The following is a 24,838-nucleotide window of genomic DNA, read 5'->3' as shown; positions in this document are numbered from 1 at the left end:
ATGGCAGCATCATGGATGCGACCTCGGACGATCGTCTGCTCAACCGACGTGGAAGATCACTTTGGACCCATCGTCAGTGAAGTATGCGCTTCTGGGTTCGACTTCACATGGTATTTTGAATCGGTGATCCTGTCCCTTCCGGTCACAGCCGTCTTTCTCGTATGGGCTCTCCCGAGATTGTTCAATTTGCGAAAGCAATCTATCAAAACTCAAGGGGGATATTGGGCGACGGTCAAGCTGGTGAGCATTCAAGTAGTTTATGATGAAAGTTTCTGGTTGACATTCGGGATAGGTTCTGTATGTCTTTCTTGCAATTATCCAGGTCGCGCTACTCGGTCTTTGGGCCTCCTCACTGGCACAGAGAACCCGTGCAACGATCGGAACCGCCGTGGTTACACTGGCTGCCTACGTTGTGCTGGGAGTGCTGTCACAATATGAACATTCACGGTCGATTCGACCATCGACTGTTAACGCCGGGTATCTTTTCCTCTCGGTCGTGTTGTCGCTGCCAGAAGCCCGCACATTGTACTTCATCAACACAACACGGGCCATCCCCATTCTGTACACAGTGAATCTGTGTCTGAGAGTGATCACCCTGATTGTTGAGTCGATTCCGAAAACCTCGATTCTCAAGCGCGCCTACCAGAACCCGCCACCAGAGTCGGCTACCGGTGTGCTCGGCCTGAGCTTCTTCACATGGATCAACCCACTGCTACTGCTGGGCAACAAGACAGATTTAACTGTGGAGCTTCTACCTGCCCTTGATGACTCGTTCTGTGCAAAGGGGGTCACCCCAAATGGACTCGAGAGGCTCTGGCGAAAGAGTAGGTTTTCCATTTCCATCTCTTGGAAGAAAGCCGCGAGTGTTTCTGACATCGTCATTTGTTGGACAGGCGGCAACATTAATTCACCCCACAGCTTGCTGTGGGCATCGACCAGATACTTTGCAGGAACATTCCTTGTCGGAATCTTGCCACGGCTTCTGCAAATTGGCTTCGTTTTTGCGCAACCATTCTTGGTCGACACAACCGTGAGCTGGGTCGATGAAACGACCACAGAGAACACGATGAATCGAGGCTATTCGTTGGTTGGCGCGTTCGCCATCACGTATACGGGTATTGCGGTGCGTACTAAGCTCGGAGCTTTCTACTGCAAGATCCGGCCTGACAGTATTAGATCTCGACGGCACTTGCTCAGCACCAAGCTTATCGGTTGGTGTCCATGATGCGAGCAAGTTTGGTTGACATGATCTTCCGACACATGACCGTTATGCGGGAGAGCGACATCGATTCCAATGCGCCTGTAACCCTCATGAACGCAGACATTGAGCGCATCGCCAGTGGCTTGCGATATGTTCACGACGTCTGGGCATGTATTGTCGAGATCCCAATTGCATTATACCTGCTATGGAGGCAACTCGGAATCGCAAGCATTGCTCCCATCGTCGTCGTCATTGGTATAATACTTTTCCCATTGAAGGCTTTCTCAATCTCATACTGATCTATTCTGCAGTCTGCATGCTGATGTGTGTGCTGATCTCTGCTCTGGCTGGTCCGCGTCAAAAGCTTTGGCTGGAGGCAATTGAGCACCGTGTGGACATCACCTCCCAGGTACTCGGATCTGTCAAGGGTGTCCGCATGGCTGGACTGACTGATAATCTGTACAACATCATTCAAACTATGCGGGCCCACGAAGTTCGCATGTCCGAGCGATTCCGTCGTCTTTTGATCTTGGTGGTCGCCGTTGGTAAGAGTGAGCAACTTTCTTGATATTTTCCACGAACTGATGAGTTCCTTGTATTACAGCATACAGTAATCAATCTGTATCCCCTTTAGCAGCTTTCTTGATCTATTCTCTCAATGCCCGGTCCTCCGGCGACGGCACGCTGACACCAGCCCGGGCTTTCACCTCCTTGACACTGTTCACTCTTCTCTCAACTCCACTCTCCAATCTTGTCGAGGCAGTAACAGGTATTGCGACAGCCGTTGGGTCAATCAAGCGCATTAACTTGTTCTTGCAGAGCTCTCCCCGTGATGACGGTATGTCAATCGAACCCGAGGACGACGCATCAACCTCTCACAGCACTCTCACCGTTAATTCTGAAGTCCAGCTTCAGACTCTGGCACCAGATATGAAGGAGAAGCAAGGCGTCGACTATCCCCGAGTCTCAGTTGGCGAAACTTTCCCTGGTTCCGATTCATATCCACAATTGGACTTTGTAGCAGAGAACCGCAGCACTGGCTGGGATGAAGAGAAGCCAAATGTTATCAAAGATGCTTCCTTCAATATCCAACGGGGAACTCTCAATATCATAGTGGGTCCTGTGGGCTGCGGCAAATCAACCTTTGTCCGCATGTTACTGCGAGAAACACCTATAGTGACAGGAACACTTCATGTCAAGGCTGGCGCAATCGCTTATTGTGCGCAAGTCCCATGGTTGACGAACCACAGTATGCAAGACAACATTCTTGGAGAGTCTCTTTTTGATCTTGCTTGGTACAACACGGTTATCCAAGCTTGTGTGTTAGAGAAGGACATTCTTGATCTTCCAAATCGGGACCAGGGTCTTCTGGGATCTGGGGGTGCAACACTCAGTGGTGGGCAAAAGCAGCGTGTGGTACGTCCCGCTACTGTGACTTTCTGCCATGGATTAACTCGAGACTAAAGATTTGGACACTAGGCCATTGCGCGTGCAGTTTACTCGCGAGCGGAGACAATCATCCTCGACGATGCGCTTAGCGGCCTTGATCGTACGACGGAGGAGACCATCTTCAATAATCTCTTTGCTCCCGGAGGCCTGCTTCGCAGAATGGGAACAACAATTATCATGACTAGTAACAGTGGTAGGTCTCTGCAAATTGGTAGTCCACGAAACCCTTCAAACTGTCTCGACTGATTCTTGGTTTCCAGTTTCTCGTCTTCCCGTCGCAGATCACGTTATTGCACTGTCCAAGACAGGCAGCATTGCTGAGCAAGGCTCTTACAAAGAGTTGATGGACCGACCAGAGAGCTACATTCAGACGCTTTCGGTTCCTGAAGGCAGCAAGCAGGTGGCAGATGATGATATGGAAATCACAGCCGCTCCAGAGACTAAGATGCACCGTCCACTGAGTCTTGCCAGTCTGAATCTCGAAGCTCCACCGCTCACAGATGGACGACGAACAGGTGATATGTCCATCTACTGGTATTATATGAATATTCTGGGAATCTGGCGATCTCTTATTTTCGTCTTGCTAATCTGCTGCTACGTGGTGGGCATTGCTTTCCCAAGTACGTTTCTTCCACGTCAATCTCATCTTAATCATACTGACTCGTGCAGCGATCTGGGTGCAATGGTGGACGGCCGACAACTTGAAATATCCCAATGATAACCTTGGCTACTGGCTTGGAATCTATGGCTGGATTGCAGTTATGGCTGTTTCCACGCTCGTCTTGGCCTGTTGGTGGGTTTGATCCCTACAATCAGTACCCTCTCGATTTTTCTCTTCTAATACGGCAGTCTATAGGCATCTGATGTCCAATCTGGTTGCTCGTGCCGCCCGTTCTATGCATGGCCTGCTCCTGAAAAAGGTCTTGGAGTAAGTCCTTGCGCGCGGGGATCTTCTGGCCTTCAGCTAAGCTATTTCTCGCAGTTCTCCCATGTCGTTCTTCCACACAACGGACGTCGGTCAGACAACCAATCGGTAAGGTTCCACGAAATCGAGCTTGTATGATATTGGAAAATCTAAAAGAAGATGAGCTAACCTTCTACAGATTCAGTCAAGACCTTCAGCTGATCGACATGGAGCTTCCACTCGCCGTCCTCAACACCATCCTAACTTTCTTCACATGCGTCGCCCAGATGGTGGTGGTCTGTATCTCTACTAGCTACATTGCTGCCACTATTCCGGCCTGCTTGTTTGCATTCTGGTGTGTGCAGAGATTTTACCTGCGAACATCTCGACAGATTCGATACCTCGACATCGAGGCCAAGGCCCCGTTGATTTCACACTTCCTTGACACGCTCAATGGCCTGACCACCGTTCGCAGCTTCAAGTGGGAATCGCAGTACCGTAAGAAAAACGCAGAACTGATCAACTCTAGCCAAAAACCATTCTACTTGCTGTTTGCCATCCAACGCTGGTTGGAATTGGTGATTGCTTTGTGTGTTGCCGGGTTCGCAGTTGTGCTTGTAGGCATTGCTGTTGCCACACGCGGCAGCTTGAGTGCTGGTTTCCTGGGCGTTGCTCTCCTAAACATCGTCACGTTCACTGAAAATTTGCAAGGGCTCATCATGCAATGGACAGTGCTGGAGACATCTATTGGTGCTGTTGCCCGTATCCGGCACTTCCATCGCACGGTCGACTCGGAGCATCAAGAAGCCGAGACGGTGGACCCGCCGGCCTCTTGGCCTGAACATGGCGAGATTCAGATCACTGATCTCGTGGCTTCTTACAAGTAGGATGAGCCCTTTGAGGATTTTGATCGCTTTCATGAAAGAGGTATGTGTGCTCATGATGATTGTCTGCCACTAGGGATAGTGCCAATCGTGCCATCGACAACGTCTCGTTATCGATCCGACCGGGTAGCAAGGTGGGTATTTGCGGCCGAAGTGGAAGGTGAGTCAAGAATTTGCCGTTCATGGTGTCAATCTATCAAAGCTAAAACTCATTGATACTCGTTTAGTGGGAAATCAACTTTTGTCTCCTCGCTGTTCCGGCTCATTGAACCCTCAAGCGGTTTCATCATCATCGATGGGCTTGATATATTTACCGTGCAACGACACCCGCTCCGCGCCCGATTGAACTGTATTCCTCAAGAACCTTTCCTCCTTCCTTCGTGCTCGATTCGTGTCAACATGAATCCAGGCGGCGGTGTGGATGACGAGCTCCTGATTGACGCACTGAAAAAAGTGCAACTGTGGGAAGTTGTTGAGAGCCTTGGCGGTCTCGATGCTGACATTAATCCGGAAACATTCTCGCCTGGTCAGAAACAGCTTTTGTGTTTCGCACGCGCCATGGTGAGAGTCGAAGGCAAGATTCTGATTCTAGATGAGGCAACAAGCAGGTACGTGATCAGGCTTCAGGAGATCTACTCAAAGCCAGCAATTCTGACGTTTTGTAACCTACAGTATCGATATGAAAACCGACGAACTCATGCAATCCTTGATTCGTACCGAGTTTGCCTCGCATACCGTCATCGCAATTGCCCACCGTCTGGAAACAATCGTCGATTTTGACGAGGTCATTGTCATGGAGAACGGCCGGGTCAAGGAGCAGGGCCCACCCAGAGAACTGTTGGAACAGAAGGGCGCATTCTCGGAACTCTATTGGGATTTGGGTCGTGGATCTACTCGTACACCTATGGCCATCTAGTATAGCTGTAGTGGTAGATTTATGGTGTTGTGGTTATGTTTTTGCAAATGACTTTAATGTGTTCGAATCATCCAGGGTTCGCACTTTTTTGCGTACGAAGACCTCCAGCTGCGAACACTACACATTACAAGTGTTCGTGGACAATCACACGGGGGATATGGATGTCTCCGATCGATTGCTCCAACGATATGTTCCAACTTCCTCCCGAGTGAAAGCAAACTGCCGGTCTCTACCTATTGTGACGTAGACCTGACAACACGAATTTGTTCTTAGGTTGATTTGAAAAAGATAGGCAGTCATAGTTCCAGACCTTGTAGAATAGCCGAGGGCTGCCTCCACAGCGGTGATCTTGCGCTACTAGGCAGATTACTCATTACATGTACGTTTGTACCAGGAGAGTCACATTTGACATCCATCTTCTATTCCAGGAGGAGACCTTCTCGGCAGTCTTCAGAACTTACCAAAGCTAAGGTTGGTATATCGCAAATGTGTTTGAAATGGCAGTCACTCACCACGCGTCGTGTGTACAATCGTACATACATTGCATCAAATGAACATAATCTTAAAACCCAAAGTATCCAAGACGCAGGCGGCCTCAGACTCCGTGAACTTCCAGAAATTTGACGCCGCGAAGTTCTTCTACTTGTGTCGGGTCCTCAGAAAAGGTAGCGCCAAACTCTTTCACAATCTCAATCATTCCATCCATCGCAAAACTCAATCCGCCGAAATCTCTGGGCCGATATAAAGCGCTCTCATATCTCAAGGCCCACACACCTACTCCATCTACCAGCCAGCCATAATAAATAGTTTTCTTTTCTTCCAGTGTCGACTGCCGCAGTGGCGTAATAGCTGAACTATACCTCGTGGCTCGGCCAAAGCTCCGCCCCAACGTGTTACATGAAATTGCAGAATTCATCATCTTCTTCTTCGGCACTGGGCGAGCGCTCTGATGGGAAGAAGAGTGGAGCCGATAGGAAACGCAACTCGACAAGACTCCGATCGTCTTTAATCAGAATTCCGCTAGTAGATTGGTAGCCGTAAACCATGCATCCTCTGCGGTTGAAGATAACTCATTCAGTAACCGTCGATTAGATAAGGTTCATTGAATTTGCATTCGTCAAGCGCACCGCGCAAAACGCTTGATCTTCCGAGGGGCGAGAGGGGGTCTTGGTGGGAAGAAACCAGGCCATAACTGGCTGATAGGGAGCGGATGGAAAGCTGGAGATGATGGCGACGACCATGATGCCTGACCTTATGACGTTTTAAAAATCTTTCAAATAGGATACGAATGATTTCTTTTTTCAATCACGTGAGTCTGTTTATTTGAAAATCAGAACGCAGGAAATTATTGTCAAAGATACTTGATATCCTCGTACTGAAGGAGCATGAAAATTTATGGGCTCGAAATTCAGGTCAGGAGGGGACCTACCAGGTAGGAGATGCTCCAGCGGTCACCTACGGTAATTCGAAGCATGTAGACCGAATGCTTGCCTACCTTTACTAGCTTGATAAAGTACCTCAGATATAGAATTGTAGAATTTGATCTCGAGTAATCATTGCATAGACAGCTGCCCAGTTGGGCAACGCCGCCATGGTCAAGCCCCAAGCTTTCATCTTCATCTTTGATTCAGTCAAATGATCCATAACGATCCTCAAGCGTTTGTATGGCCAGATTATAAGCCATCCCAGAGCAGCCGACTGCACATAATTCAACTCTGTAGCACTTTGGCCACCACCCCTTCGGCAGTCTCATTTTCGACTCCCAGAAGTGGTGCATCGGACTCCTCCCACGAAGGCGCCACAACACATCGGGCTTGTCCTTCATCATACATCTGCGCAACGACCATTTCAAGTGCCCAACCACCCAGTCCAGCCTGAAACTTCTGTCGACCCTTCTGAGCAACATCTTGGACGGAGGCGTGCCGCACCGACCATTCTTGACCTGTGCTGCGTTGGAAAGCCTCTAGAAGTTCGTTCTGGTTGGTTTTGATCGACAGGACTTTGACGAATCGGTTTGACGTTTCACTGGGGTGCTGCAGGACACCCACAACCGACTGCCCGATACCTGCGAGGGTTGTGCCAGTGAAATTCTCGGTTCCTGTATCGTAGATTGTGGCGGAGGATTGGGCAATGTCGAAGCCCATCAGGGGAAATTTCTTGATAGCCTGTTGAACATGAGTAAATGTTGGAATGCGCCCGAGAACAAAGTTTAGAATCAAATCAAAAACTCACCCAGTCGATAGGGTTCCCAGAAGTGATACCAGTAAAAGTAAAGTTAGGATTGGTCTCGGCCTTGGCTCGCGCACAGTCCCAGCCCGCACGGCGACGGAGATGAGGCGCTCGAAACTCGGGCAGACTGCGGTAATCTGGACCCCAGCCAAAGTCATTCACGATGAATCGTTTCACACCGGCCGCCTCAGCAGCCTCAATCATCGTGACTTGCGAGTCAACCCCGCCAGGGCCGACCGCGCAGATAGCGGCATCCTGGCCGGCAAGCGCGGTGGTGAGATCCTCAAGCGTATAGCGGATGCGAATGACGGGAAGTCCCCGGGGGAAAGTAGAAGTGGACTCGGCGCGAGTAATTATGGTGACCTGAAATCCGGCGTGGCGGAGGGCGGCGGTGATGGGAGCGCCAAAATTTCCGGATGCCAGTGAGTAGGTTAGTCGCGAGAACAGAGGATGTTGAGCATGTCTAGGTGCACGATATGTCGATACTTGGTAGTTTAAACAGTCAAGTCATCGGCCTCCCGGTCATGATTACGAAACGTACTCCGAAAATGGCGACTTTGTTGATTGTTGGATTAGACATGATCGTTGAGTCTCCAGTGAGATAGTGACGGGATGGAGAAATTGCAGAATAGGTATGGATTGGATACTTGGGGTCGGGGTTGAGATGGAGGTCGATGAGGGCGCGGTGCTGCGGTCCAGAGGAAGCCTTACCACCAAGTATGATTTCACACTCGGGCCTTGTGCCGCTTAAATAGTCATCCTGGTGAAGGTACCGTGATAAAACCTAATATACTGTCGTACCTAGTACCTTACCACACTCATCAAATCATTTGTCATCATAGGTTGTTTTGAGTGATGGAAGAACATGGATGAAAACCTGGCGAGAGGGCTAATTGAAATGAATGGCTTTGCGGCTCTTACATGTCCTAATCGAGTTGTCGGAGGAAGGAAAAATGGACCGCACGTAAGCACTAAGGTATCTTCCCATTTACGGGCCCCCTAACAAGCAGATGAGAACGGCAAATTCAGCCCCGCCTCGACTGGGAATGTTTGATCACCACTGCTGGCCGGTGAATAAACGGTGGACATTACGTGCGATAATGCGATCAGTCAATAGTTAATATATTCGCTAGCCTTCCAGTCACATATACGCCAATGCCGAAAATAAAAAATCAAAAGAACTTCTCTCTCATATTTCAGTTTGCGGGTGAGGAAGAGCAATGCGGGAAACAAAGTACAATATAATTGAATATATGCAACCAAACCTCAGCACCAGATTGTTTACGAACCAAACGCATACTGAATCGCGGAGCCCGTCGAGGCGGCTGCGCGGGCGGTGGGATTCAGCAGAACCGCATTCTGCTGGGCGGGCGAATACGGCGCCTCCGTCTTGGGCACAAACATTGCGTTGGTCATGAGCCCGCGGTGGAAGAAGCGGAACGCTTTCCGGTACCGCGTCAGCCGCCGAGCGCGGTACCTTTCATACTCCTGCGCCTCCACCATGGCATACAGATATCGCGGGTGCACCACAATTGCCTGGGCTCCCTTCTGGCCAAACCCAAAGGATGTCAGAGAGAACGCTTTGAGACCCCCGGTCTGAATGCTGTGGTTGGGATAAACAATGTACTCATTCTTCTCGAGTTGATCGTCCACACTGTCGAGGTTACGGTTCCCAGGGATCAGGCCACTGTCCAGCACCTGCAGACCCCCGTTGAGCATCCACGCACCGGCAGCACCCTTGGGATGGCCTGTTAGGTACTTTTGCGAGATAGCAAACAGGGGATTGCCCGGTGTCCGACCGAGATGTCTCATCTGCGATTCGAGAACCGCAGGTTCATTCTTGTCGTTCATGACGGTGCTGGTGCCATGCAAGGTGACAAAGTCCAGATCATCTGCCAAAATCATAATCAAAGTTAGCGACAGGCTCCACTCGGAGAGACATTGCTCGTCTCTAACAGGGGGAAAGAAAAGAACAAGGCGACTAACCCACGTTGAGGCCAAAGACCGCGAGAGCGCCTCGAATAGGCGAGATTGAGTCCTGATTCTTCCAGAAGTCATTGCCAAACAGATTTAAGGCCTCTTTGCGTTGGCGTTCAGCTTCTTGACGAACGAAGCTCAGATGATGCTCGTATTCCTCTCGGTGAGTATCGGGGATGGCGCCAGCCTCATCGCTGAGCTCTGTGCTCATACTCTGAACCTCCAGGTCAATCGACTCTTGGATCTGAGCAAAGCGAGCCGCCAGACGACGTTTGCGGTATCGCACGTCGAGAAGGGGTGAGGGGAATCGACCGCCCGGCTGCTCGCGAGCATTGGTCAAAATGCCCTGACCAGGGGCCGGCACCGACCGGCCGATCTTGTCACTGGCGGTACCTACCCAAGCGACAATGCCCTGAATCGGCAATCCAAGGTCTAGCGCCAACTGCGCCGACGCGATCACTTGAATGCCGCTTCCTTGCGCTTCGACAAACCCACTGCGGCTCTCCGCCGAAGGGCGGGACATCTCGTGGGGGAGTCGGCCTTTCTTGGCTTCCCCAGCGGCATCAGTGGTGGCTTTCATGTTTGCAAATTCTTCGGCAATAGTCTGCGTCATATCATCATACCCTCCCACGAGACAGATCTTAGCGCGGCCGGTGGCAATGGTCTCGTATCCTGTTTCCAAGGATTCGACTGAGGTCGCGCAGGCACCAACTGCCGTGCGAATGGGGCCAGATGAGGAGAGCAGCAGCATGTTGACCCAAGCGGCGGTCGTATTGATGAATGTTTCCTGAAGGATATCCTTCTGAACTTCTTTGTCCAGGTATCGATCTTGGAACATCATCTTCAACGACTGCATACCGCCGACGCCAGATCCAATACAGTTTCCGAATTCGGAGACATGGATATACTGATATAGTTCGTACGGGTCGGTGATACCAGAGGCAATCAAGGCTTCAATCGTGCTCACTAGAGTGAACAAAGTTCCTCGGTCGACTTGGCTGACAATGTCGTCAGGAATGCCGTATGTGCGTGCATCCCATCCTGTTGGGACCAACCCTGCCACTGCATGTCCATAGTTCAAAGCCTTAGGGACCATCAAAACAGCACCCCTTTTAAGGCTCACCACGCATCGATCGCCTTGCGGCAAGAAGTCAACGCGAGTTTCTCCATGCTCGTGAAGAAGTTGCTGCGCCACTTCATGCGAGACTTCGAAGCGCGGCAAGTCCTCCTCTAGCACAATCTCTTGCAAAAGAGGTCGCTTGCTGGGCTCGTGGGAATCGAGGCTTGTGTCGATCAAGCGGATACCGGTATGCGCGAGGATATGTTCCTCATAACGAGCCTTGACATCGAGGTCTTGCACAGGTTTCTGGGTCTTGGTGTCGATCCAGCCAGTGTAGTGCTTACCGTCCAACAGGCCGTTGTGGTGCTTGATAAGACCCATCATCCAAGCCATCTCCACGCATCCTTCCAAGGAGAGACGGCCGGTAGCCTCCATTTGCCATCGAGTCCGGGCGTTACCAAATGGTCCAACCTCAGAGAAGCCAGTCACGACAACAACACGGTCCAGGTTCGCCATCCCAAGCAGTGTCTCTCTCAACGGCTTAATCTCGGCGTCTTCATTCGGGAGCTTGGGGAAAGTGAAGTGGATATTTGCGAGGGGTGGTCCAGCTGTCTCATCCTTCTTGGCAGACTGTCCCAAAACCCCCAGCTTCTCCTCGGCCTCTCTCTCCTTGGCGAGGTTCCGACGCAGGGTGCTCTGATCTAGTATATCCCGTCGGATTTGATCCAAAGTGGCTTTGAGATGGTCCATAGTATTGAGTCCTCCAGTCAAATCAGCATACAAAGGTCGAATGTTGCATTGACTGGCGAACTTCCGCGTGAGCAATACGAGGATGTACGCTGCCATCTCGGTTGTTGAAAATGTCTGCACCCCATGACATTCGATGCCCGCAGCGACGATATTATTATCCGCCATGAGACCAGTGCCGCGAGTCCAGCCAATGACCGCACCGCAGATCGAAAGATATGCAGACCAACTTTCGGAATGCCACTTGTCGAACAGAGTCTCAAGAGCAACCTTTGACTCGCCGTATAAGCCGTCATTACCGAATGCGCCATGATTGGGAGAAAGAGGAAGAATGACTTGAGTAGGACGAGTGCGGTATCCACGAGCCTGCTTCTTCTTTTTGATTGCACCCAGCAGACGCAAGGTGTTAGTGAGCATGATGCGATGAGCAAGCTCTGACCGGGAGTCGATGCCATCGATCTCACGGCCTACTTCCGAGATCGCGGCGAAAGGGATGACGTGGTCTAGATCCCATCCAAGTCCAGCGTCAGAGAATACGAATTCCACAAGACCATCCAAATCTTGTTGGCTGCCTTGGTTGAACGGTGCAACGATCAATTCAGACCCCCGCGCTCCGCACTCGACATAAAGATTCTGATAGAAGCGTGAAGTGGCCGAGGAGTAGCTACTGGTCGTGACGACAACCTTTGCGCCACCACTCAGCAGACCCTTCAGGACGTCGGCATTGATCGATCCGGGGCTGACGCCTGTCATCAAGACATACTTGTTCCGGAAGGTAACGCCCTCCGTCCACGACGACTGAACCTGATCTTTGTACATTGTGGTCAGCGGTTGATCGATCTTCCAGGAGGCCTGGGCGCGAGTTGCAATTTTGATCGGTGCAATGGTAGGTGTATCTCCGCGAGGAACCTCGGAGTATTTGATGTTTCCATCGTCGTCCACCTCTGTACTGGGCCCGTTGATGAAGGCATCGAAGTTGGCAGCCAAGGGCTCGAAGATGGGCTCGCGGGCTGTCTCGCACCGGACCAAGAGGCGGTGCATGGCGGCCTTGGCTTCGGACACGCGGGGTCCCCAGATCAGGGATTCACTGTTCGCCAGATATTTCATCATGCTGAGAAGACGAGGACTGGATCTGTTTGCGACGGCGTTGCCATACTTTGCGAGGTTGGCGTCGGGGAGGTCATTGCGCAATACGCGATGGAAGAGGTCAAGGGCATCTTGCAAAACCCAATTCCAGCTTGAATGGAAACGTCGAACTTTCGCTGCTGACCAGAGGGGGCGGATTCCTGCTAGGAAGAAGTCGCCCACCTCGGCGGTGATGTCGTCGAGTTGGCTTTGAAGTTCAGCAGTTGCCAGGTGCGCTTTCAATGCTTCCTGGGCATCTTGACGTAGATTCTTGCCCAATAGCCGTGCGTAAAGTTCCATCAAGGATCTCTTCAAATCATCCTGATCTTTGACGACTGCTCCCAATGCCGCGCTATCGAACGGTGACGCAACGGCGACTGCGGTTGTCGCACCTTGAGAAGCAGCCGAAAGATCGATTCCGTTATCTTTCGTGTACTGCTGGACAACTTCATCGAAGAACGCCTCCGCCTCCTTTGTTCCCCCGAGTCGCGACGAGCTTTGCGTGGTGCTTGCTCTAAGAAGAACAGCATTCTGACGGCCTTCGCCAAGACCCCATCGAGTCTGAATATAGTTGCGAACCTCTCCACTCGCGAATCCTGCTGGCAGCTTTTGGGCAAAGAATTTTGAGATCAAGCCATTCGATACTTTTCGCAGCTGGCCAGAGAATGACGGTGCCGATTCCAGCATGCCCCCCAGTTGCTCGAGAGCAATATCCTCAGGCTTCTCTGGGAGACTACCGAATTCCGCATCAAGGTCACCAACGATCTCATTCTCCATCGTTGATCGACCTGGAAGATGAGGTTAGTATCACAACACCCGTGTGTGTGAACAGGAAAGGAACATACCACTCGCCAAAGCCTTGATACTCTGCTGTGCTGGGACTTCGCTGTGATGCTTTCGTAACTTGCTGCCGACAATGGCTAGAAGAATTTCGCCAGCGGGGGTCGGTGCATCTGAGATTGGGGCGACATTGGTCACTTGCGCTGAGACCCTCACTGTCGCTGCGGCTTCTGGTGCAACCACGCTTGCAGTTGCCTGTGTGATTGAAGCCGGTCCAGCCGCGGGCTTCGTTGATACCACAGGGCTTGTGCTTTTTTGACTTCTGTGGGTCTCACTGGGAGTCGTTGGTGCCGATGAAAGCAGATAGTGGATTTCTTGTGCATTTTGCGCGTACGATAGGAATCGCCGCGTCATATGACGAGCCGCATCATGAGACTTGAAGTGAAGAGACACTGTCTTCTTCAGCATTCCTGTGAGGGTGTCGGCTGGGCCAATCTCAATGAATCTCTCGACATTGAAGTCTTTGAGAAGGATGTCTTGTGTTTTGATCCTATGACGACCTATAAGTTACCTGGTACTTGTGCCATATTCTGAAGCCAAAGAGAACTCACCATTGGACCGGCGATGCGAATTGATGTCTACATTTGGACCACGAAAATTAGCACACGTACGAAATTCGATTGATGAACTTGGGGTAGATTTTGCGGTCACATAGAACTTACGCCAACAACTCGACCAGGAGCAGATATGCTAGCTGCTGCTCGATCTGGGGCTGCATTGTGACCGATACCATATTGGAGAGAAAAGTCAAACCTCCGTGGGCATTACCGGATTCAATAAATTAAAGCAATGACCGATACTTCCATCATCTATATCCCTCTCCCACTCTCTGATCCTAAATGCCATATTACGTGAGTATGCTCGCGACCGATGAGTTCCTGCAGCGACCCACCATAATCCGCTGCAGCTGAGAGCGACCATGTGGTAATTCGCCGAGGCCTAGCCCCCACGTGGATTGAAGAAATAACCGAAATATTATCATACGTTGTTGGCTTAAGCATCTGTTTGGAATGAAAAAGCGAGGAATTGGATTAGCGGCTGACCCTGCATGATGATGCGACATACATCGGCGGGTGCGAGGCTGACGGTGACGGGCACACGGTCGGAGCCACGATCGGGGTGTGTGCTGACGAGTTCGATGGACTCATCTTTTCTCTCGATCGGGACATACCTGTAGAATCAGCCAGCCTAGAGTAGCGACATGGCTTGAAATACGAATGTCGGCAGATGATGATGGAAGTTGTAGCAACATGCTGCGCTGCACCTTGAGATTTCGTGGGTTCTGGAACGATGAAGCTCACTTAGTGATCGAACGTACCACTCCCATTATTGTGTCTTTTGTGGTTCTTCTTCCGGGGCATCCTTGTTCTGTCGAACAATAAAATCAGGAAGTTCTTTAGCAAATCGGGATTGAGGCCTCTAGTTTCTCGAGACCCTGCCTCAGTTCCTCTGCGATGGACGCAATTCAGCGGATTCGCGGACAATGGGTCCTAACGCTCGTCGAGAGTGTTGGACTGGCAGCCTTCATCTATGTGAGCCAATGTACACACAGATGCTTGCTTTGGGATGGAATCATTGACTCGTGGTGGTACAGGTTCTGAGTATCGTGGTGTACCGTGTATGGTTTCATCCTCTTGCAGGATTACCTGGGCCCGTTCTGGCAAAGGTTACGAATCTTTATGGTGGTTACCATGCTTGGACGGGTGATCTGCATTTGAACATGCTGCAATGCCACGAGAAATATGGTTCGCGAATTCCGGTCTTTGATCCATCCCCCCAGCACATTTATTGACTATGTTCTCACAGGAAATTTTGTGCGTTACGCACCAAATCGTGTCTTGGTTAACACGAACACTGGTTTGAAAGGTTTGTGACAGGTTCAACTGAAGAGAGTCCTGGCATCTGATCTAACCTTATTTCCTCTCTCACAGACGTCTATGCTTTCACTAAGCAATTTCAGAAATCCACCGTCTACCAGGCGATGGTACACCGGGCCCCAAATACTCTCACTTTGATCGATAAGAAGCAACATGGACGCAAACGTCGCACCATTGGTCAAGGGTTTGGAGACAATGCTTTGCGGGGATTTCAAGATGCCATCATGGAGCTTGTCAAGATTTTCTGTGACGCGCTGATCCAAGACACTCCTGCGGGCAACTGGTCCCAGCCGCAGAACATGGGCAAATGGTGTATGTCAAGTATTCCACGGCTTTTGAGCCTCGTCAATGGCTTCGGCAACAATGCCTGGCCGACTTGATTGACGCTGACAATTTTTTCTTTAGCGAACTATTTGACATTTGATATCATGTCGAAGCTCGTCTTTGGGGAGAGCTTCGACTTGCTCGGTAGCCCCGATAATAGAGATATTGTCCAGTGTATCGAAGATTCAAATGTCAGGACCGGGGTTCTGATACAAGCTAGCGAGCTTTCTACGCGTCGCTTGGACAGGAAGCTGTTCCCTCAAGCTATCAAGGGGCGCAACAAGTTCATTCGTTTTGTCACGGATCTTCTGAAGCAGAGAATGGCCGCAAAACCTTTGAAAAGAAAGGATGTTTTCTCTTTCCTTCTCGACGCTAAGGATACGGAGACCAATCAAGGCTTCACCCCGGCCGAGATTGGAGCCGAGAGTACAACTTTGATCGTTGCGGGTATGGACATTTCGAAGCTGGGGCGCCTCACTCATGAGTTCTTTTCTTACGGCTGACGGGATATAACAGGATCCGATACAACATCGACTGCAATCGCCTCCATGTTCTTCTACCTTGGTCACTATCCCGACGTCTACGAGCGATTGAAGAACGAGATTCGAGCTGCATTTGCCAGCGCTGACGAAGTCACCCTTGGATCAAAACTGACAGACTGTGTTTACCTACGAGCCTGCATCGACGAAAGCCTGCGCATGTCACCTCCGGCCGGCGGCTCATTATGGCGAGAGGTTGCCCAGGATGGAGTTGTCGTTGATGGCCATGTTATTCCTCGAGGCTACGATATCGGTACGTGCATCTACGCCATCCACCATAATCCCGAATATTACCCTGAGCCATTTGAATACCGCCCGGATCGCTGGCTCGGGAAGCCTGAAGAGATTCAGGCTGCTCGATCGGCGTTCACGCCATTCTCAATCGGGCCCAGAAGCTGCCTCGGAAAGGGCCTGGCCTTGACTGAGCTTAGTCTGACTATGGCTTACCTCCTCACCAAGTATGACTTCCGTCTTGCTCCGGGCTCGGGGAAATTAGGCGGTGGCTCAGCTTCGGATGGACCTGGGCGCGATCGTGAACTGGAATATCAACTCAGAGATCATGTCACGGCTGCGAAGAATGGACCGCTTGTTCAGCTTCGTCTGCGGCAGTGAGGTGGTTGTGGTGGTTGGTAAGGTCCGTCTCTACGGCTGCCAACTCAAACAGCACGTGGCGGGATTGGGGAGAAGTGCGGTTAGAAGCTCTCGGGGATTTTCTAATTGAATACACCAATCTGAGTTAAATTTACTGCACTGATCAGGTTCAAGTCCGCGGCATACGCTGCTTTGAAATCTCGTTTCATCCAAACTAGAAATATCCATCGGGTCTAACGATCGTGGGGTTTTGGGGGACTGAATTCAGTACTGTGCAGCCTTGAGATACTAAGGAAGGACTAGGAAGAACTTACCACAGGTTACACCTGCTCATTGGGTGTTTTGAAGAACTATCGTCGAAAAAAGACGTGTTAGGTAGGAGTGTCCAATGAATTTTGGATTATGTGTTATATTCTTCACGTGCGGATGGCCCGAAGGCTCCGCAGAAAAGGGAGGTATGTACGTAGTACATACATTTATGGTGCCTGAACAGGGAATTCTCGAGTCCATAAAAGAGTCCCAGGGCTGCTTCCGCATGGGTAGTACGCCGAATTTAATTCAAGAGCAAAAAACTACGGGCTAACCATCTTCATTGGGAGGACATGTAGAGTTTGCGAATTATAATTGCGCTGAGAGCCATGTACGTTCTGCAGTCATCTGAATATCAGCCTAGACATAAGCTTGCTGCACCTCGAAACTCCATTCCGGAAATTCCTCGCTATCACCGCGCTGAACGCTTGTCAACTCTGCATACAACTTTTGGCAGATTGGACCTGCAGTCTTTTCTTTCGTATACTGGAAGTAATCATCGTGCGAACGATGTGTGATGGACGAGATCGGCACCAAACAGGCAGCCGTCCCTACCGCCATGACCTCGCTAAAGGTTGACAGTTCCCAGTATTTCACCTAGGCAGATGACGATTTTGTGTTAGCTTTATCCGAAGCTTTAAGAAGAGATGGACGTGGAGGGTGTATGGGGTGGCATACTGATCGGTTTTCCACCTGATATCCCAAGGCTCTACCAATCTCCATCAGACTGTTGGACGTGACACTGTTGATGATGTTGTCACTCTTGGGCACGACGAGGACGACTCGTTCAAGCTGGTCGGCCGTTTCCTCCGATCGCACTCCGATGAAGCCCGAAGTGGAGAACTCGTCGATCTCTTCGCCCGTTTTGCTGTCCAAGTGCAAGGTCATGGGGAATCCAGCCTTGGAGGCTTCTTGCGACCACTTCATCACGGGCGCATAGTTGCCACCGATCTTGGCATGACCAGCGCCCTTGGGAGCAGCACGATCAAACTCCTCCATCACCACCGCCGGCAATGGTGCGACTCCATGGTAACTACTGAAAGGGTGGACATACACGCAGAGTGTGTACTCATTTGGTGGCGTCAAGGCTAGATGTCCACTGGAGCCAAACAAAACCGGGCGGATATACAGTGCCGCACCACTCTCGTACGGGGGCACCCATTCTGCGTTGCGTGCCACCGCCGCATTGATCACTGTCATAAAGTGATCGATGGGTACCGAAGGGATCGACACCACTGCGGCCGAATGCTGCATACGTGCAGCATGATATTCGGGCCGAAAGATCTGGATCTTACCGTTTCGAGTGCGGTAAGCTTCAGAGTTTGTTAGTGCGACAGGGTCTATTTTTTCGACCTTTCAATTGCTGATTCCTCCGAGTGCGAACGATTTCGGTCTCCACTATTGTTGCAAGTGCTGCTGGTGCCAGAGGGATTCCCCAACGGCGCCCAGATCTTTGAAAGGGAACGACCTGAGATGCATCTTTGACGTACCTTTGAGACCTTCATACACCTGCTGACCGTAATTCAGCCCCGGCGCCAAGCCATGCACGCGAATGAATGGGTCAACCACGAGTCGGGGAGCTGACCATTCGCCTGTTTCAACCGAATACGTCGATTGCACATGGCCATTGACTAAGGATGATCGGCGCCACCGTCAGCCTCTCTATTCTGAAACATCATGAAGACTGCGTGAGTCTGATAAATTGAATTAGGATCTTGCAGGATTCTTTCCCTACCCATGTCCGTGACGGCGAGGCCGAGCTTGGTCCAATCTGCTCTGTCAGGTCAAAATCGTGCTTCAACGTTGAATCTCCAAGGGAATCAATGTCTAGTGTGGGTGTTTACTGACCAACATCGGGCGCGGGCGCTGGAGGGAAAGTCATGCTGCAGACGATGGAGGGTGTGGTATGAATGCACGAAGCGTTCGTAGCTGAACCTTGTGTTGATAAAGGGCTCAGTGCGAGGTGTGTTGTTCTTATCCTAAGTTATACGACTCTTCGACTCCTTTTTCCCAGGAACTCTCCTAGCATGACATCGAATCGGATGGGGAAAATGATCGCTTTGTCGGACTTGGTCTGATCTTCCCGACTGAGGATTGTCCAGGATGATTGTTTAGCTTTCTGTCGGGTACTAAGCTGATCCTCAACCTGGTGGGTCAGCAATCTTCATTCTCCAGCTCAGAAGGTCCTTCGCACACATGAACTGCATGGACTCAGTCATCCTGCAGGAACAGAACAATTTATGGTCCGCTGACGATGCATCCTCGCTTCTGCACGTCAAGGCGGAGTCGAAACGGGGGTTACTTCAAAATGCATGGCTAGACTGGCTTCGACCCCGTTGTAACCTTATGCAGCATCAGCACCCGCCCTATTATGGAATATAATTCCAAAGAAGAGAGACCCCCATGGAGAAGACACGTAGGGAGACAGGGAGTATTTTTGATTGTCCTGGGGAAAAAATTGAACGATGTGCTTTTCTCCCCCATGATCTCCATTATGCATGTAAATGAAGGATGATGATCTGAAGGTCTTCGTATGCACGCCGCATGCGCATGCATGACTTGGGAGGTCATCACGAAATCCCCTCGAGGCACTCTAATGCATGCTTAGGCAAACATGCCATTTGTCGGACACATTTCCGCTGTGCGACTAATGTAGTAAGATTCTAGATTTTTGAGAAATCATTACGAGAACCTTGTGCTGGGCTACTGGCAATCAGGGTCTTCGTTCCACGTTGTCAGTTGTCGTAGCTTCTCACTTGAGGATCGACGCTAGTTGAATCATCTTTCACTCGTACCAGACAACCATATCAATTGATTTTATCCGTACATGTACCGAACAAACGAACACTCTCCGACCGGACCTTTTTGAACAAGAAACAATAAGACTGGGAAGCTAGACAACTCATCGCGCTCAAATTCCTCTCGTTCGCCGGCGTTTTGGAATCTATCTCGGTGTTCGATCACATCAATCTCCAGTCTCCCTTCGAAGTGTGGTGGTAAATTTAGCCGATCGACTTCACGGTAGTGATTTCACAATGCATCCTACTGAGGGAGATCCGATGCTGGTGTTCACCCAGTGGCACGACGATGATCTGGGCATGACCGACAGCTGGACAGGCAGCAACGATCACTCTCTCCCCCGAGCTCGATCTACTCATGACCGTTTCGGGTCAACTCCAAGATGACTCTCTCTCACATCCGGGCACTTTCTTCATGGTATGTTCGGAGTTGCTTTCGAGAGTCGCATATACAGTTGCCCATGCGCACTCACTATCTCTTTGATCTGTCCTCTCATTGCCCGATCTTGACGACGTTGTGTCCGTCCTCTCCTCTGTTCCTAATCGGACGCAGCAGCGTTGGCCACAGTGATCACTTCGCGACAAACAAGATCTAACGATGTCGATTAGGATGAATTTGCAATGACAGTGCCAGCCGATACGGCTCTTCCTACGGTCCTCGCGGGCAATGCATCCAACCAAGTCAACTCTCCTCCATCATCACTACCGCCTCAAACACGACCAAATTCCATCCCCGACCAACCTAGCCAGCCGGGCCCCAATTCCTCATGCTGTTCGGCTCATGAGCGCATCGTCCATCTCTTGCTCTCCAATGGAGCCAATGTCAATGTACAGAATGCAAACGGACAGACGCCTCTTCATATTGCGGCTCAACATGGTCACCTCGGCATCGTTCGACTTTTATTGGCTTCCAAATTTATCGATGTGAATATTCAAGACCATCGTGGAGCGACGCCCTTGCACCTTGCAAGCGAGAATGGACACGCGATGGTGGTGACTCTCCTGGTGGAGCACGACGCGAGGTTGGATGTGAGGACGACAAGTGTATGAGATGATATAATGCTTTTGGGTCTTTATTTCCAGTTTCCCTTCCCTTCTTCTTTTCATTTTTCATCAAGCGAACATTTTCCTGCACGTCCCCAAGATCGCATGGAGACTCGGTGATGAGACTCCCTTGGAAAAAGCTGTCGAGTTCCCACATCTCGTCTCTGATTTATATAGAAGCCTCATATTCAGGACTCCATTAATAGCGCCATCATCCACATCGAATGATATGTCACGGCTCTGATATTTAAGTTCCCCCTTCGCTGATCTTGGTTCTCAACTCAAGCCCAAACTTTCGGGAATTTATGTGGCACTACGGCCCATTCCGTCAAGGGATCGCGGGCGGGCCCGCCAAGCAAGCTTTGGTGTTGACCCAAACTTCGGACTAGCCCGTTCCAGACTCTGGTTGATGACGCCGTCGATTACGCTCAGGTCCAACCCTACTACCCTCAGGATTCTCTTCGACAGCAAAACATTAGAGCCTCGTCGTCCTTCATCCTAAATTCAAGTTAGTATCTGTCCCAAAAATGGCCAACTGAGTCTCAGGCGGTGTGATGTGACTGATCACCGGAAGAACTTGACTTCATTGCAGTGGAATTGGAGGTGAATTCGGTTTCCACCTCGTCACGCTCACGTGGCCTTCCAGTCCCAAAGAGAAAAGTACTTCAAGCACGGTAGTAGGTGCCTGGCGACACCCATTACCTCAGACCTACCGTATATCTTCAGGTTGGGTAGGTACCTACGTCCTACTGGAGGTACAGGGAATCAAAACAAAACAGCTTCATGGAATGTAAAGTAATACCTGGTATTCATAAGGTGGGGTGGTGTAATCCAGGGTTCCAGAGGTAGGCGGGGGCCATGGATGGATGTAGCTTGTAGGTATGGACTACGGTGTAGACGTAGACCCGGATCGAACATTGTGGAAATATATTTTGTGTCGAGTACCTAGGTAACCTTGGTATGCTCACTCAGCGTGTTCGATCACCTGACAGGGCATACGTATCGGGCTGAAAGCACTTCAACCTTAATGGAAGCTCTTCATTGCTTCGGTAGTTTCTTGTCAAATGCTGTAAATAACCCTACCATGGACCGGAATTAAAGTACAGACATGGATCCCTCAATTCATGAAGCCACCAATGCGCAGACCTTCCTATACATCCGGCGGATTGGAGATCGTTGGGCAATCGCAACATCCGCCCGGATCTTATCGTGCCTCAGGGAACGTGCCCAGATAAAGATAAGTAAATGCCCCACCAATCACATGATGTTCCTCCATCCTAGGTAGGTCTGGACCAAATACGCGCGAAAAAGGCGCGTAGGGGCAGTACTGACATCCGTGTCTTGAGTCTCTTGACTGTCTTCATCTGATTAATTAGCAACGATGCCGATTAACAAGGGACAGATCCCTTACTCCTCGACCGAACTGATCTTCTGAAACATTTGTAGCCACCCACCTGACTACTGTTAAACTCAAACTATTTATCTACAGCGCATCACACATCATCTTCGAAGTTGGCTTGTAATTTCCTCCATTTGAGCCATCCATGTTTGACTGATACATCAACGGGCTGACATTACAATAGATAACCACACAGCAATATATCCAACAGATTCGACTTTCTTCATATCTGGCTTCGGTGCGCACACACGTGTGTTTCCTGGTGCGCCTGAGACCTTGGTAACTTCCCCTAGGTGGTGTGGCCAAACAAGGATCTGGGCAAGTGTGCATCATCACCTGCCCCCCACGAAAGGGTCGCACATTTCAAACTGAACACAATACCCTACTGCCCAGTTTCTCAAACACCAGTCACCCACTGCATACTTTAGCTGGACAGTTGTTACTGCGCAGCGGGGGTGCTCATCTCTATAGACGACAGTCACGGCAGTACCTAAAATCCCGAGCTGAGAATCCCACGAGACAAAGTCGCGCGATCTCATGCGATCTTCCCATGCCACAGGAATACCTTATCATCTGGCCGTCGCCTGAAAGAGCCAGTTGATCGAGCACGCCACCAAGAAAGACTGGGATCTGTCTCTTCCAGGGAGCCCCAAAGTGCGCCGTAGTCTGCTCGAATTCGTTGCCAGAATTTGTCGGCTACGCCCTGACGCCAGTCAGCCCGAGACACTGCGAACACGGCGAGTTCTGGAGTGACCTCAATCCCACTATGGTGGCTCCGCTTGCCATGGAGTTCATTGGAATTGGAGTCCGGTAGGATGAGACTGGGTGTCTGCCAAGGAAAGGCATTCTGCGGAAACACAAAGGCCAGATTTCGAATTGTCTCCTCAGGAAAGGACGCCGTGAAGTCGTAATCATAATAGGCTGTGAAGTCTTCCCTTTCGAGTCGGGACAAGAAATGGTCCAGGTTGTTGCCCACTGTAGGGTCGGGATGGCGCTCGAGCGCCCTTCGAAGGGCGTCCTCTGACGGAAAATCCTTGAAGGAGGATACAGACTCTACAGAGTGCGACCCTTGTCTTGATCTGTGTGATGACGCAGTGTTGAATACGGCTTGACCCAGCTCTGCAGCGGTTTTGATCACGATGTTCGAGCCGGTGGAAACCTCTTTCGTAAGGACGCTCGATGCCGCGAGCCTACCAGTGCTTGTCACAGGTGGGCTATCCGGGTGCACAAGAATACTGCGCGATGGCTGAAGCTCACGTGTTAAGCTGATCGCGGTATCCATCAGATTCAGTGCGTGCAGTCGAGAGTCCGCGAAAGAAATGCCAAGCGTGGCTATGATCGGCACGCAATCAGCACGGATGGCTGATCTAATGCTCTTTATTTCAAGGTCGGCAATTGCCATGGACGGATCAGACATCTGACAGTTACGCTCTCTCGAATCAGGTTCTGCGACTGCAGCGAAGACACTACACGGAAGAGGGCGAGTCTCAACATCGCGTTGCTCGAGGAGTGTGCTGATCTGGAGGTTGGTCGTGCGAATGCGACGTATGAGCCTTGAGGGTTCTGATTGTCTGTCATATTCCAGCTCTGGCGTGTCAGGCGCCCTGACAATCAATTCTCCATGTACGACGACAGGAAATAGTCCGACACGGCGTAAGAAAACCAGAGAATCGATGAGTCGCTCGAGCTGAAGACCAGTGCTGGAAAAACGACTTGGTGGCAGGAGTGCATTCGGATCGATTGCAATTACAGCCAGTGGAGGGCCTGCTGTTGATTGAATTTCGTCGAGGTACTCTCGGATCTGGTGTTCCGAATCAACGAGACGAAGCAGTCGGGTAATCACTTCGCGATTTGTCTGGGTGTGTGAGGATTGTACTGTCGCGAAAGTTGCAGTACGAAAACCGACATACGCGGGCCGCTCACGCAATCTGGACCAGCGGCGTAAAGCCTGCATGATGAATCGGCCATTGGCTTTACCCCAAGCTGTACTACCTCTACCTCATCCGTGAAGACCGTTTCATCGTACCGGGAAAGTCGCGATGTTATGGGCTGAGTAACTCGCCGTGGGCACTCTTCAGTTCTCCATTGGTAACCGTCAACTACTCGGTCGCTCATAGTTTCTGTTCTCATGTTTTCGCCAAAACGAGAGGATCATCGCTGCATGGTGAGCTCAGCATGATCTGTGGGGCGACTTGTTATTGGCGTCACGCTAATGCACGATCATCCGTCGTGTACCTCCTGCAGCATCGCCCCCACGTCAGATCATCATGCAATTCAGTGGTCCACAACCGCGGACGCACACCTGTCTACATGCTGCCTGTACTCACAACGTGGCGTCCATGCGATTCTGGCCGGCCCGCTGAACAATCTTCTCGATCGTTGCGGGTCGATGCGCCCTTGAGACTATTGGTCACTCGACAGACTGCCATACTAACAATTGAAGAAACGTCTCAATCAGGTAATTGAATTGCTCCATGTCAGCCGCGAGCCATCTTGCGCCAACCGGTGGCAGCTGTGAGCAACACTTTCAATGATCAATGGTCATTGGTCGAGATGCATACTGTTGCTCATGGGAGATGATGGTCGCATCATGCAGTCGTTACGAGAGTCAATATGAAATGAACT

At 50.8% G+C, this 24,838-nt stretch overlaps 8 protein-coding genes across 8 annotated transcripts; 3 read left to right on the top strand and 5 right to left on the bottom strand.

Annotated features, from left to right (window-relative positions):
- On the top strand, window positions 1-5,354 carry N7539_003336 (ABC transporter atnG; the record flags this gene model as incomplete). Its single annotated transcript, XM_056932938.1, has 14 exons — window positions 1-240; window positions 293-1,123; window positions 1,177-1,456; window positions 1,513-1,746; window positions 1,806-2,617; window positions 2,681-2,843; window positions 2,911-3,270; window positions 3,320-3,443; window positions 3,507-3,578; window positions 3,633-3,683; window positions 3,754-4,437; window positions 4,515-4,598; window positions 4,666-5,046; window positions 5,111-5,354. The coding sequence occupies 14 exons, from the start codon at window positions 1-3 to the stop codon at window positions 5,352-5,354; spliced, it is 4,560 nt and encodes a 1,519-aa protein (XP_056792897.1).
- A 1,709-nt stretch (window positions 5,355-7,063) lies between these two features.
- On the bottom strand, window positions 7,064-8,163 carry N7539_003335 (NAD(P)-binding protein; the record flags this gene model as incomplete). The annotated part of the gene is made up of 3 exons (XM_056932937.1): window positions 7,064-7,519; window positions 7,587-7,946; window positions 8,125-8,163. 3 exons carry the CDS (start codon window positions 8,161-8,163, stop codon window positions 7,064-7,066), a joined length of 855 nt encoding a protein of 284 aa, XP_056792896.1.
- Window positions 8,164-8,864: 701 nt separating this feature from the next.
- Window positions 8,865-14,050, bottom strand: N7539_003334 (Fatty acid synthase subunit alpha; the record flags this gene model as incomplete). Its single annotated transcript, XM_056932936.1, has 5 exons — window positions 8,865-9,475; window positions 9,570-13,280; window positions 13,338-13,822; window positions 13,884-13,910; window positions 13,995-14,050. 5 exons carry the CDS (start codon window positions 14,048-14,050, stop codon window positions 8,865-8,867), a joined length of 4,890 nt encoding a protein of 1,629 aa, XP_056792895.1.
- A 275-nt stretch (window positions 14,051-14,325) lies between these two features.
- N7539_003333 (uncharacterized protein) lies at window positions 14,326-14,659 on the bottom strand (the record flags this gene model as incomplete). The annotated part of the gene is given in 3 exon segments (XM_056932935.1): window positions 14,326-14,487; window positions 14,504-14,614; window positions 14,651-14,659. 3 exon segments carry the CDS (start codon window positions 14,657-14,659, stop codon window positions 14,326-14,328), a joined length of 282 nt encoding a protein of 93 aa, XP_056792894.1.
- A 127-nt stretch (window positions 14,660-14,786) lies between these two features.
- N7539_003332 (cytochrome P450) lies at window positions 14,787-16,684 on the top strand (the record flags this gene model as incomplete). The annotated part of the gene is made up of 6 exons (XM_056932934.1): window positions 14,787-14,864; window positions 14,927-15,077; window positions 15,139-15,198; window positions 15,264-15,521; window positions 15,615-15,980; window positions 16,050-16,684. The coding sequence occupies 6 exons, from the start codon at window positions 14,787-14,789 to the stop codon at window positions 16,682-16,684; spliced, it is 1,548 nt and encodes a 515-aa protein (XP_056792893.1).
- A 648-nt stretch (window positions 16,685-17,332) lies between these two features.
- On the bottom strand, window positions 17,333-18,854 carry N7539_003331 (branched-chain amino acid aminotransferase; the record flags this gene model as incomplete). Its single annotated transcript, XM_056932933.1, has 5 exons — window positions 17,333-17,569; window positions 17,651-18,285; window positions 18,463-18,603; window positions 18,708-18,743; window positions 18,821-18,854. The coding sequence occupies 5 exons, from the start codon at window positions 18,852-18,854 to the stop codon at window positions 17,333-17,335; spliced, it is 1,083 nt and encodes a 360-aa protein (XP_056792892.1).
- A 1,153-nt stretch (window positions 18,855-20,007) lies between these two features.
- Window positions 20,008-20,820, top strand: N7539_003330 (ankyrin repeat domain-containing protein; the record flags this gene model as incomplete). Its single annotated transcript, XM_056932932.1, has 2 exons — window positions 20,008-20,134; window positions 20,399-20,820. 2 exons carry the CDS (start codon window positions 20,008-20,010, stop codon window positions 20,818-20,820), a joined length of 549 nt encoding a protein of 182 aa, XP_056792891.1.
- Window positions 20,821-22,748: 1,928 nt separating this feature from the next.
- N7539_003329 (uncharacterized protein) lies at window positions 22,749-24,167 on the bottom strand (the record flags this gene model as incomplete). The annotated part of the gene is made up of 1 exon (XM_056932931.1): window positions 22,749-24,167. The coding sequence occupies one exon, from the start codon at window positions 24,165-24,167 to the stop codon at window positions 22,749-22,751; it is 1,419 nt and encodes a 472-aa protein (XP_056792890.1).
- Window positions 24,168-24,838: the final 671 nt, after the last annotated feature.

This window comes from Penicillium diatomitis (assembly GCF_028827545.1).
Source record: "Penicillium diatomitis strain IBT 30728 chromosome Unknown utg000003l_segment0_segment0, whole genome shotgun sequence".
In the NCBI taxonomy this organism is placed as follows: domain Eukaryota; kingdom Fungi; phylum Ascomycota; class Eurotiomycetes; order Eurotiales; family Aspergillaceae; genus Penicillium; species Penicillium diatomitis.
This window is presented reverse-complemented; position numbering and strand designations above follow the sequence as displayed.